The sequence below is a fragment of the Notamacropus eugenii genome, chromosome 4 (genome assembly GCF_028372415.1).
Source record: "Notamacropus eugenii isolate mMacEug1 chromosome 4, mMacEug1.pri_v2, whole genome shotgun sequence".
Taxonomy (NCBI): domain Eukaryota; kingdom Metazoa; phylum Chordata; class Mammalia; order Diprotodontia; family Macropodidae; genus Notamacropus; species Notamacropus eugenii.
In genome coordinates, this window is record NC_092875.1 from 134,063,098 (window position 1) to 134,077,736 (window position 14,639).

The following is a 14,639-nucleotide window of genomic DNA, read 5'->3' on the forward strand; positions in this document are numbered from 1 at the left end:
AAAGCACTTGACCTACCTGAGTTTGATTTTCCACATCTATAAAATGCTAATAATAAACTCTATAAGGTATTATAAAGATCAAGTACAGTGTATAAGTCTTTAAAATGAGACTAGAATGTGTTATATATATGCAAGGTATTATTGTTATTGTTATGTTAAATAGAGAAGCTTATGGTTAGTAAATGTATGACAAAGTAGTATGTAAGAGAGGATATACTGTTGTATTTAAGAGTGGATATGCATTTAATTCATTTAATTAACACTTTATTTGATAATGACAACATGAAAGACTGACTAAAATTGAACTTAAAGGTAACGGTTAGCAAGCTCATCATTTTGCTTCAAATCTATTCAAATACAATTCTGAGAACAGGACCAAGGAATAGCAGTCAATAACTCAATACATAACTCAGAAAATTGATTCCTTTGTAATTGCCTCTTATTTATATTATAGATACTATATTCCAAAGTTAAATTCTAAATACTCTATTTTGTTATGAACTTTTAAGGAAGATAGGAGATAGTTTGGTTTAAAATTAACTTGTACACATTTCAATGCTAAGAAAAATATAATTATTAACATCTTTCAAAAGACAATAAAAATTAAATCCTCAAATTGCTAGGAAGAGTCACCCACAAGCATTTTGAAGCCATGAGGAACTTCTCATTTTTATTATTTGTTCTCTATTTTTGTAGTTTGAAGAAGTTTTCGTTGTTGTTGTTGGTGAGTGAGTAGGAGAGTGGGTCTAAAAAGTCAGTGCAGGCAGCTGGAACTTAGATTGATCCTATATTTCTAGAATAAAGAATCGGAGTTTTCTATCATAGCCTGTAGAGGTATATCAGACATTCTAAGGTGCAAGTATTAGTAATTCCAGGTATTTGTGATCTCTTAATTTAAAGCACATTTCTTTCATTTCGACAGTCTTTTAAAGAATACTATCTAGTGTCTATGTAGCTCTTTGTGCAGCTAGGTAGCACAGTGAATAGAGTACCTGGTCTAGAGTTAGGAAGACTCATTTTCCTAAATTTAAATCTGGCTTCAGACACTTCCTAGCTGTGTGACCCTGGGCAAGTCACTTCACTTTGTTTGCCACAGTTTCCTCATCTGTGAAATAAGCTTGAGAAGGAAACCCCAGAAAGTCAGACAAAACTGAAAACAGCTGAACAACAAATATAACACTTGAAGATTTGCAAAACACTTTACAACAGTTACAACTAGTATCTTCAAAACCACCTAAGGAGATAAACCCTCATTATCCCTATTTTTTAAATGAGAAAACTGAGGTGGGGAGAGATAAAGTGACTTGCCCATGGTCATGCAGCTAGTGAGTGTTGGAGGCCAGATCTGAATTCATCTGCCTGCTTTGAGACCCAGCACTGTCCACTAAACTACCTACCTACTGGCAGGTAGAGTCCAGGAACTATTCTTCTGACCAGTTGGAAGAAACAATATCACTGCCTCTGGCAGACTGAGAACATGTCACTTACAAGTTAAAAGCAACCATGCAGTTCATTCTCTTTTCAAGTGCAAAGGAATGAATTCTTTATGGTGCAAGAGACTATAAAATATTTGTCAGTCAGGGCATATAAGATAGAAAAAAGAACAACAAAATGCAGTCACATTTTCCACTCATTAATTGCTCATGAAATAGATAATTATAATCAGGACTAAAAAGGCAGAAGTTGAGGGTAGGGATGGAAAGCTCAGACTGGGGTCTGACAATCTCAAAGATGTCAAAGAACTTGGAGGGGGTCCAAATACTTTTATTTTCCTTTGTGGCATCATTACTTGTCAAATGTTTTTTGACTTCTATTGCAGTAAGGTTAGATTTCCAAAGAAAATAATAATGGTATTCAAAGTCATGTCAGTTATTGATCAATAAAAGATCTAATCAACTGAAGAAATGTTAATTATGAACTAATAACAGTATAATCATCTTTCAGTAAATATATCCACCATTGTATATTTCATGTTTGATACATTGATGACAAAAATGACTGGTAAAGTAGTCCAGGAACTGAATAATTCTAAATATTTCCAACTGTATACAAAAATTCAATTTTACCCATTGACAGTATGATAGTATAGTCTCATCATCTTTAAAAAATAAAAGGTATCTATTCCTAATCTAATGCTTCCTAATGCTTCTTTTATTTTCTTATTAAACATCAATATTAATTGGAAAAATTTTAACCTATCCATAGCAATCTTCATTTTTCTTCTCTTCCCAACTCTTCCCTCCCCTTAATCCCTTCTCTCCTTTCTTCTCTGATTCTCCAGTGCCTCCTCCTTACCTTCCTTCCTCACCTTTCCTGTTTTCTCTCACTTTCCCTGTGCCCATTACTGGGGGTGTAGAGGATGATGTGATTTTTTTTTTATAATAGGGCTCGAATTTTGGGGGGTCTACTCATCTCTCCAGGGTCAGGAAATAATTCATCTTGTAGTGAAGTGTAAATAATATTAACCAGGGTATTTTTGAATATGTTTTCACTGGATAAAACAGGGAGAGAAGGTGCAAAGGAAATGTTTCATCCTTCTTCCAAAGAAAACAGAGCCTTGGATATAAAATAAGGAAGCCCTGCCTCAAATACCTTGCATAACCCTAAGCAGTTCATAAAAACTCAGCCTGTTTTCTCATCTGCAAAATATGCGTAATAATGCTGTAGCACATCTCATGAAATAATGTACACAATCAATTAATAAGCATTTATTGAGTTTCTACTATGTGCCAGTCACTGTGCTAAGCACTAGGGATACAAAAAGAGATAAAAGACAGTCCTTGCTCTCAAGGAGCTTTCAATCTATTTGGGGAGACAATATATAAGCAAATATACATATATACATATACATACATATGTATATATATATATTTGGAACACGCTATGTACAAGATAAATAACATAATAAAAATAACAATAGGAAATAATTAACTGAAGAAAGGTAATGAAATTAAAAGGGGTTGGGAAAGGCTTTTTGAAGATGGTGGAATTTTGATTGGAAATTAAACAAAGCCAGGGAGGTCAGTAATTTGAGTAGAGCAGAGAGTATATGCTATGTAAATGTCAAATATTCCTATTAGACTTCTCTCTTGCAATCTTTAGTAATCTCTCTGGGTTTTATACTGACCTCTCTCTATCCTTATTCACCATGATGTCATTTTGGATTCATTCTCATACTCCTACCCCTATTCATATATAGATCTTCTTATCGAGCCACAGCATGCTTTCTTGGCTCAATCTTCAATGTACTATGAACCCTGGACATTTCAAAATGGGTATGTCCTGGTAAAATGAAACATGACAATCATGAAACTACTTATCTTTCCTGTATCATCTAGTATTTATATCTAGTGCTATAATGTTTACAAAGTACTTTACATCTACTACCTCAGTTGATCCCTACAATCACACTGTGAGATAAATGAGATTATTGTCCCTATTTTACAGATAATTAAAGGTGAGAGACATTAAGTGACTTGCCAAGAGTGAAACAACTAGTAAGTGTCTGAGACAGGATTTGAACTCAGGTATTCATGACTCCAAGTTCAATACTGTATCTAACTAAGCCACCCTTCTATCTCCAAATGCCTCCATATTCCTTTGAAATATTTATATCTCTCTCTCCTGAAATGTACACATTTCATATAACTTCTCTGGGTCTTAATTTCCTGCTCTATAAAATGGGGGGGAAATGGCTTTATTGTGTGATATTTTAAAATGTCAAGAGAAATAGTTTCTGAGTAATTAATCATTTTATTAATAATACTAGTAAATTACCAATAAAATGGATCAGCAACACTCTTGAATGCCAAAGACATATCATGGAGGTGGACACACAGTTTATATGCCCTTGGAAAGAGTGGATGTTCCTGAGGGTGCAATTCAACTCTGATTGGTTAACAATTAATGAAAAGAATGAATATTACAATCAGAAGGGAATCTATTCTAATGAGAAGCTGGAGAATGTGACTTTGATTGTCATTTACTTCTAAACTGCCCAGGCTTGGACAATCTGATCAAAGACTTTCTCCCCATCCAAACTTGGTTGGAGCACAATGGGCTCCCCTATCTGGGTGCGGTCTGAACAAAAGTGAGGAGAAAGTTAATTCAATCTCTTTATCAGCAATGTCCTACAGAGACCAAATAACCGATAGGCTTCAGAAAAAAATCCTGGTCCTAATTCAATAATTAATTATTAATATGTGAGAGAAATAATAATTTTTCTCAATTGCCTACCCCCAAGGGTCGTTGTAGGATTCAGAAGAAATCATAGGAGGATCATAAATCTATGGCTTGAAAGGTCTTCAGCATTATAGTTGGTATTGGGTTAAGAAGCTGAGGCTCAGGAAAGTTAAGTTACTGTTCTACACTTGCAAAAGTAGTAGAAAATTAAATCTTCAAATTAAATCCTCAAATGTGAAATCTAGTGCTCTTTCTGTTGAGATCTGGGAACCATGAAGTTTGGAGTGCTCGGGACCCCAAAATACCGACACGCCAAGTCCAGCTGAATGAATTCGACTCAAGACTTCTTCAAGCCAAAGTAAAACAAAGTTTATTAAAGATTCACCATATTGGATTGACTCTTAAGAAGCCTAACCATTTGTGACACTTGTATTGACAAGTGGGCTGGATAGAATCTCACAGCTAGACAGAGTCTGAGCTGGTTTCAATCTGGAGGCTAGATGGAAATTCTATACAGAAAGACCTTAGGAAAGATCTAGAGGTGGTCTAGTAGTCTGGGAGGAGGGTCCAAGGAGGATCTTGATGAGACTGGGGTAACTAGTGATGTAATCAAGGGTGGGAAACAGCTGGAGGCAATTGAGAGGTATCAGACACTGCCTGGCTTAGGTGGGAAGCAAGTGGGTCAATCAAGAGGTAGCAGACAATGGAGGGCCAGGTTAAGTTAAGGGTATTAGATTTGAATATGAAAGATCCCTAGTGTGTGTTCGTCCTTGCTTGCCAAAGAAGACTACGCAAGTGGAAAGATTCAAGCGGAGTTCAAGGAGGTTCCCAGAGTCTGTACCCCATTATTTCCATCCTACTAGGATGATATATAACATGCTTTACAAACTTGAAAATAACTACATAAATATCATGAAGAGTGAGAATTATGAACCTACCAAGGAAGACAATGACAGCTATCTTCAATAAGTGAATAAGTAAAGCGCAGCCACATAGCAAAGGATTCACATTGTTCTGTGGTCTTCCAGTAGACAAAAATGAGGCCAATGGGTAAAAGTTGTAGGGAGCCAGATTTTGGCTCAGTTTAAGAATGAACTTCCTAATAAATTAAACATTCAAAAGTCTAAGGAATTAGTTGATGGGTTCAAGGCTCTCTATCCCAGAATGTGTTCAGACAGAGGGTATAACTACCTACTTCACAAATTGAGAATTTCGAAAAAGAAGTCTGTTGGTTGGAGGTTAGCAAACTATGGTCCACAGCCTTTAATACAGCCATGAACCAAGAATGCTTTTTATATTTTAAAATACAACTCAAAAGTAAATAAAAAAAAGCTCACAGTCATATAAAAACAGGGATGGGGTGGAGAGGATATAGTTTCCCCACCTTTCTTAGAGATATGTTTGTCCTTCATTGCCAAAGAAGACTATGCCATCAGAGACATAACCATATGACTTTGTTTTTTTGAGTGAGGGAGGGCTGTGCAGGTCACCAGCCTCACTTCTCCTCCACAGCCATCTGAATCCAGTTAATAGATATTCATCAGGATAACTGGAGATGAGGCAGGATGAGGCAATTGGGGTTAAGTGACTTGCCCAAGGCCACACAGCTAGTGAGTGTCAAGTGTCTGAGGTGAGATTTGAACTTAGGTCCTCCTAACTCCTGCACTGGTGCTCTATCTGTGCCATCTAGCTGCCCCATCTATTAGAGGCAGAACTGATCTAATTCCCCTTCTCTACTTCTTAAGTTCCATTCAGAATTAAGGTTTTAGAATCTCTTATTTATTCTTTCATCTCATAAAACCAATCTATATGTCCAAATATAGCTTTTTATAACATTCTCTTGTTATTCCTAATATTTTCTGAGCATGCCTCATTTTTCTTTTGGAATTCTCTTGCGTTAAAATATACATGAAGTTTACCTATATCCAATAAGATATCTAAGTACTGAAGAATGTTGAAAACTGTAAGAAAATTGAAAGCTGTTCTCTGTAGATAAAAAGATTTTTCTCTATCATTACATGGATAGATCTTTATTATCTATCTGTCTGTCTATCTATCATCTATCTATTTTCTTCCCCAAAGTCACCTCAAATTCTTTCATTTCTCTTCATACAAGCCTTGAGACCAAAGTTTTATCTCATAAAAGAAGTAAATGCTGGTAATCCACCCCCACATCATCCTCATTTAAGTGAGTTTTGGTCGTCCTGCCCCTATATTGTTGTCCTCGTTCAATTTTTTTTGAGTCATGTTTAATTTCATGACCCCATTTAGGGATTTCTTGGCAAAGATGCTGGAGTGGTTTGCCATTGCCTTCTCTAGCTTATTTTACAGATGAGGAAACTGAGGAATTCAGAGTTATCTGACTTGCCCAGAATCACACAGCTAATAAGTATCTGAAGCCAGATTTGAACTCAGGAAGTTGAAATTTCCTGACTCCAGGTCAGGTACTCCATCCCTTGCACCATTTTGCTCCCTGCTCCTCTAGAGATTTTGTTAGTTGCTTGATAGAAAGAAAACATTCCTCTGGTCAATTCCACAGAAACACAGATTACCTTCTCTTCACCTTAACCTCATTGTTCCACAATATGCATATCATCATTCCACTCTCCTCTCTTTTTAAATTTTTTTCTGTGTTGTCAAATATTACTTTTAAACTTTCCATCTACTTAAGATGGACTGCCACCTGGTGGTGAAATGTTAACTGCAGGCTATACAACAGTTACACAATACAGAAAAAGTGGTTATACAATAAAGAAATGATCCATTTAGTTTGTCATTCCGCCTAGCTCATGCTGTTTCCAGGAAAATATTGTAGTGAAGAACAAAGACTGCCAATATTACATAACTGGAATAATAGTCACAATTTTCTATTTCCCAGTTGTTCATGACTGTTCAAAACAAATGGATAGTGGTTGAGCAGCTCATTAGCTAATTCCCTTATCTTAATTGCTTATCATTACATTCTTTAGCTTGTTATAATCTATCATTTTCCTGTTACAATATTCCCTTACTTCCATTTTATCAACTATTCCATCAATGCTGTTTTCAATTGTTCAAATGTTTGTTTATATATTTCAAAGAGCACAACTTGTGAAAACGTACATTGTAGTCATTTGGGAATAACCACTGGGATTTGTTTATTAACAAGCTAATAAAATGCCTTTTTGTTAATTTGTTTTCCCTCGAATAGTTCAGTAATACAGTACTTGAAAAATAAAAACAGAAAGACTGATAAATGGGTTTGCCAAAAAAGTTAAAGCTTATCAGAACTGTGAAGTCTAATTCTTTCATTCCGCTTAAAGGTTATCAAATTATATAACTTCTCTGCTCACCCTGTATGAATGATCATGGGCAACTTGGACTGACTTCCCAGAAGTGACACAAATTAAGAGGTTGGAAAGGGTTAGAAAATAGAACCTATGTCTAAAGGCTAAAGAAATAAATAATTTAGCCTAGGCATCTTAATAGCTGTCTTCAACAGTTTACTATATAGAGAGTGAAGAGTAGATGTTTTCCCCTTCAGTAAAAAAATGGAATAAGGGAGAAAACAAAAGCAATAGCAGCCATTTCTTGAGAGTGAGGACCAGACACATTATGAAAAGATTTCCCTTGAATTGACTTTAAAAACAGCACAAATTATCTGTCTAACTAGTTTAGGTATGGGACAGCCTGAAGGCAGGGCAACATATTATGTATTCTGTTAAAGCCCCTTCCAGTCTTGTTATTCAAAGAAATGTGGGAAATTTCTTTCTTGCCTCAGGTCTTTTTTCTGGAGAGCACTTCTTTTTTCATGCAAATGAAACTACTCTATCTACTCTAAGCAATTATTTGGATAGTTTCACTTTTTTACCTTTTTTCTGAATAGCTCTTTGTGAAATTAGTTTTAATGTGTTTCTTCTTCTTCTTGGATATTCAGTTTCATAAAAACATAAAAAATTGCTCTCTTGACCTCCATTATTTCTTTTATTGCTAGATGGATTTTCATACCAACTAATTACAATTTCTTGAAATTTCTTGATGTTTTTATGTGAATTTAATCTTTACTATTTAATTTTATTAACCCAAAGATTTTAGTATTAAATGCATATATATATACATATATATATGTATGCAGATGTGTATATGACTATGTATATGTATGACAAGGTCAGATCAGCTTCCCTGAAGATATTTCTTTTTTAATTTTATATTAATTATTTTTAGAATTTACTTCAGAAATACTTGGGGTTGGGGAATGCTTCTTGTAAAGGATGGAATTTTAAATGATACTTAAAAAAAGCCAAGGACAGGACTGAGGAGGGATAGCATTCTGCCTTCTTTATTCTAGGTTCAAGGCTCTATCCACTGCATCATCTAGGTACCTTGGACAAAAACACTGGTGGCTAATCTCCTGGTGTCCTTTAAAATTTAACCTAATTTACTTTGATTGCTCCTTGATCAACAGACACATAGACCCTTGTGCCCATACTCAAATTCTTTTCATCTTAAAAGAAAATTCCAAAAGTATTTGTTAACTATCTATTGTATGCCAGACATTGTGCTAGGGTGGGAATACAAAAACAAAAGTGAAAAGTCCCCGACCTCAAAAAGCTTAGATTCCACTGACATAAAGCAACATGTATACATAGAAACATGTGCATATGTATTATACATAGATGTATGTGTGTGTATATATATAGATGTCATACATACAGTAATCTCAGATTGGTGGCATGGAGAGGGGAAGTGATAATAGCTTTAAATGGAACTAAGGATTCCTAAAGGAAGAAGTGAGAAGAGAAAGCATTCCAAGCATTGGGAATAGCCTATATAAAGACAGAGAAGCAGGAAATGAAGTATTGTACTTGCAGAACTTCAAGCAGACCAGTTTTATTGTCATATAAAGTGATTAAGTTTATTTTTGTCTGGCATAACATTTGAGAAGTCAATTGCCTCTAAAATATAAAGAAATTTGAAAATATATTACTTGTCAAATACATTTCAATGAACAAATAGAAATGAATCCTCTCCCCAAATGTGTATTTCTATATTATGATTGACTTTCATGCATGCATGTATGTATACAAATAATTATAAGAAAATTTCATTCATCCAACCTCTAGAGACAAATAGATAATGAATATGGTGAGGGGTGTTTTCTCCAAATCTTACTTCTTCTAACATTAAATGAGATAAAAATTAAGTTTAATAAAGCCAAATTATCCATTTAGTATGAATCGTCCCTAAATCCACTTTTTAATTTTTTTTAATTTTTAGAATTGCAAAGTAGCTCTTGTGGGAATCCAGGTGTTCCACCCAAAGGTGTCTTATATGGCACTCGATTTGATGTTGGTGATAAAATCCGCTACAGCTGTGTGACTGGCTATATTCTGGACGGTCATCCTCAGCTAACCTGCATAGCCAATTCCGTCAATACAGCATCTTGGGATTTTCCAGTTCCCATCTGCAGAGGTAAGACAACTTTCTGTTTTAAATTTTTTATACAGAAGTCACTTTTATATTAATCTTTATTAGAATTTTATTAAAAATAAATTATTTTTAACACTTCTTTGCCTTAGCAATTTCTATACCACTAAATTCAACATTGTAATTGAATTTGTATAAAGTAAAACAGGTTTTTCTACTTGATAATTCAGTTCTCAGAAGATGTCAAAATAGTTCCCCAATATATTATCTATGAATGTACTCATGAAGATATCTTTAAAGAAAAATGAAAGAAGGGCAAAGGTGGAGTGAGGAGGAGGGGGAGGGAGACAACATTCAAAAGTCTATCCACTTAAGGACTTAAAAATATTTCTAAATGTAATTAAGCAATTGTGGGCTTGCTTTTAATGTTACTACCATTTGCAAATGAAGATTTTATAAGAATTCCTAGCAGTAGTTGAAGCAATAATGTACAATAAGCTGAATGAGTAAAGGGAAGAGCACACAGGCTGTAACATACAGGCAGAGAAACACCTCACCACATTGAAATCCCCACTGAGATAACCATTTTCTATTTAATCTCTGAAAATTCTTGCTGTCAAGGAAATGTCATAAACCCCACCAGTGATAATATGTACTTTTGTGCTTACTCAGACTATGGAAATAATAACTGAATGCTTGCCCAAGGCAGAGATCAATATAAATTGTCTATAGCTTATGCAGACCACTGCACATAGAGATTTGATAGTGAGTTGGACAGGACGTAGAAGGAATGTATTTGTTATCAACGTGAGATCAACAAGAATTTAAGCAGAGGTTTAAAGATTTCAGTTGGCTCAGGAAAAGATAGTTTTACATACCTATCATTTCTTCTAGCCCTTTCTTCTCTCATTTCAGTTTCATATTCTGGTTTATCCCTAATCAGAATCCATTTTTATGTTTGTTTCGAATGTCTAGTTGCCTATCCTCAATTGGGTATGCCTTTCTACAGAAAGTATCTTTGGGTGTTGGGGAGTGGGGAACATTTATTGATTTTTTGGAGATAAATCTTTCATTTGTATAACTATATTTTCAAAGCGTGATCACATGTATTTGAATCTCGCAACAACCCTGCCAAAAAGATAAAACATTTTACAGAATAGAAAATTTAGGCTCAGACAAGTGCAGTAACTTGTCTAAGGCCATGCATTTAGTAAAACGGAGTAAAAAATAAATCCCAGCTCAGTCTTCTGTCACATGACTGTGATGGTGTGTCTTCTGGGTGCCTGTGTCTAGATGTACCTTGTTTTAACATGTCAAATTGAATTCCAAATTTCTCCCCTTAAATTTGTTGTTTTCCTCAACTTTCTAATTTTGCTTATAGCATACAAACTTCTCAATACAGTAATATTATATATATATAGTAATATAGTCTCAACATTTATAAGTCATATTTTACCCATCCTTTCCCTAACCTCCTTAATCCTAGCATTTGCTAATTGTGCCAGCAGGAACTCAGCTATTCAACAGGCATTTTGAAGCATCTATTTTCCAGTGACAAGCTTTGGGGATACAAATATAAAAACAGAAATGTAAATATAGAATAAATGAACGAATGAAAAAAGTATTGATTATTTATATTTTAAGTGACGTGCTAGGTACAATGGATACAAATAAGAGAAACAGAGAGACTTTGGAGGAAATAACACCCATGAAAGAACTGATCTGCAAAGCAGATGGAAAATCCCAGTAAAATGATAATACTTAGGATAAAAAGAAAAATAAATCAAAGGCAATTTTGGTGATGGCAGTAGTGATGGTGGTGGAGCAAGAGAGAGTTAGAGTAACTGAAAAATACAGATAGTCTCCACATTGAAGTGATAGTTGAATCAAGACTTCATACTTATACCTGGGTCCTGAGCTACACTAGGAAAGCGTCGGTGGAAAAGACACAGAACATGCAGACACAAAGAAAAAGAGACACAAAGAAAGTATATCCAGGAGTGAAAATAAAAACTTCTTAAACTGTTAAAAACAACCCTTCCTGAACTCAAGAAATTAACAGAAGTCTGGTTGGCACATTTATCTGTATCCACAATTCCAGAAGTATATCAAAACTCTTGGATATTATGCATTGTCCTCTTAAGTGCCTTTCTCAAAGACTCCCACCAAAGAATCACAACATAATCCATATAACAAAATTTTGGCTGATCTCCTAAAAGCCAAATTAAAAAATCAAACAAAAAACTCAGTTTCTTCAGCACAGTTGTTAGACAATGCTAAAATTTCAAGGATCTGTCTTGATTTTCATTCTCTCATTGTTGGGAACGTATTTGACAGGTCTCAATGACTAATTATGTCATATAATTATAGTACTGAGAACTGTTGGTTCACCTGCATTGTCATTTCCAAAAGAAGTTATTCAAAACCAAACAGTCATTTCCTTATTCACACAAAAACTTAGAGGGACCTTCTTTTAGTAGGTCTACCCCTAGACATTAAGGTTACAAAATCATCCAATGCCAGCAAAGTCAGACCAGTATTCATTAATCAGAATTTATCCTTTTCTAATGAGAGAAGAAATCTTCTTCAATCCCCTAAAAATAGCTATCCCTCTAAATTGCTTTGAAAGTAAACTGAGTTCTGAAGGGAGGGGATGATACAGGGATCACACTATTGGAGGGCATAGAACACACTTTACAGCAATTATCTGGAATGTACATTTCTTGAGGGCACAGCACAGGAAGGTTAATGAGGGTACAACACCCTCCATACTGCCCATTACAAACACATTTCTTTGCAGGCCTGAATAACTTGCCCAATTATTCTGAACTGGACCTGTCTCGAGGCTAATCCTCTAGTAGTTTAGCGTTAATACTGAAACGAAATGAGACACTCATAAGACGTGCAACAGTTAACAAAAAGATATACTGCCTTAACAAATGTAAACATTGAAGACACCTCCAGTCGATTCATCTAAACCAAGTTCCCTTCCCTGGGTTTCCATCATTTCCCACCAGTTAAGCATCAGGGTGCTCCAGGAACTCCTTATGCAGCTAGGTGGCTAGGTGAATAGAATGTTGAACCTGGAGTCAGGAACTCACAAATTAAATCAAGTCTCAGACACTTTCCAGGTGAGTGACCCAGGGCTCATCACTTAAACTATTTCCTTCAGTTTCCCTAACTATAAAATGGCGATAATAAATCAGGGTTGTTGTAAGGATCAAATGAGATAATATTTATAAATCTCTTAGCACAATGTCTGATGCAAAGTAGGCTCTCAATAAAAGATTCCCCTTCCCTCACTGCCCCCCCAACCCCTCTCGTGTATGCTTTATACTCAGAAAATAATGTCCATAGTTACAGCCTTTAGTCTCCCAAGCCAACTAAGTCTCCAGTATTGTCTCAGTACCATTTAGAGGGGAAAAAATGGTTGAGCTTGTATGGGGTTAGGATATTGATCCTGCAGCAGGATAATTCAGTCTTCTTTACAACATTCATAACAGATATTCACCCAGATTGACCTTATTGGAGGAATCCATTTTACCTGATTGTCCTAATTTTTAGGAAAGACTTCAATAACATGAACTCAACTTTGACTGTCTAACCTCTACCTACTTTCTACTTCCTAGTTCTGGGACCAAGTAGAACAACTTTCATCTTCTTTTATAGATAATTATTCAAATATTTGAGTCATGGGCCATATTGTCCTGAGTATTCTCTACAAGTAAAATTTGAGTCACCATCCTTTAGACGCTTTATAGGTGTCAATGAATCTTCTAAAATACCTGCAGAATTAAACAGACTCGAAAGTCCCTGAGAACATGGAATGGCATTTGTTTTTCTTTTTATCCCCAGTTTTTAGCCTACTACCTGACATAGTATGCAAACAACATATGCTTATTGCCTGACTGAGCACAATAAACCAGCTATCATCTGATGATGAAAAGAGTACAATTACACTACTTTTTCCGATTTACTCTGGACAACATACTCAAATTATTGTAGGCAAATATCCCAAACATTTTTCTTTGATTGCCACAGAGAATCTGTCCCTTTGCTTCAGTCAACCCTCAAGCATCCAGATCCTTATGGTCTGCTGAGGGCCCAGTAGGAACAAATAGCCTAAAGGGGAACTTTTCCCTGCCTGCATGGTCCATCTCCCACAAAGTTTCAGATACCTCTTCCAAAATGGATGCTGACCACTGACCTCTTCCCCACCCTGCCTCCCCCAACCCAGCTAAAGATAAACCAGAGCCCACCTCTGTTAGCCTGAGACAACTGCTTATTTCCCTAAAGTAGATGTTTGGGGATTTGACTACTCACATCCCTTGGATTAGTAAGAAGCTATCAACTAAAATCCTACTTGTAAAATAGTGGGCCACTGGGTCCTATAATCTACCCTAACCTTACTTTTGAAAATCTTTAGACTTTTTTATCTTATCTTCTAGTTTGATCTTCTTGACCAAAGGGCCCAGGCATTCTGTCTTCCATTGCACCATAAGGACTGGGAGAGCAATCTGGAAGAGTAACCAGACTGTTGTCTGACCTGTCATTGTGCCCTTTCATGGGATCACTAAACCATACTTACTGGATGTACTACAAATTTATGCTACACAGTCTCAGCTGGGCACTCGCTGCAGCAAGGCAGTCCTTTTATACCTTCCTTATTGCTTTGTTTTCCAACAAGAGCTATTCCAAAACTTTTTATCCCTCCTAATACCTTTCATAGCACTGAGTTTATCAACTAAGAATCATATCTTGTACTTCGAAGAGAGAGAGAAAGAGAGAGAGAGAGAGAGAGAGAGAGAGAGAGAGAGAGAGAGAGAGAGAGAGAGAGAAAGAGAGAGAGAGAGATGATGAGAACTTCCTTTTCTTTGCCATCATGCATAGGACTTCTCCATCATTTACCCTTTCCCCACTGTCTCACACAAAGAATGGCCCTTCTCCTTACTAAAACTAATCTTTCTACATGAACCCTCTATCCCAGCTTTCTAAAGCTACTATCCTGCTCCCTAAAAGCATGATCTTGTCTCTTCCTCTGTTCTTAAAGA

At 35.8% G+C, this 14,639-nt stretch overlaps 1 protein-coding gene across 3 annotated transcripts in view; it reads left to right on the forward strand.

The window, feature by feature from the left end:
• CSMD3 (CUB and Sushi multiple domains 3) overlaps window positions 1-14,639 on the forward strand; it is a 1,632,969-nt gene that overhangs the window by 400,280 nt on the left and 1,218,050 nt on the right. For all 3 annotated transcript variants that reach the window (XM_072603249.1, XM_072603250.1, XM_072603251.1), the window contains exon 4: window positions 9,439-9,633. In XM_072603249.1, the coding sequence (XP_072459350.1) occupies window positions 9,439-9,633 (195 nt within the window). The remainder of the gene's footprint in view (window positions 1-9,438; window positions 9,634-14,639) is intronic.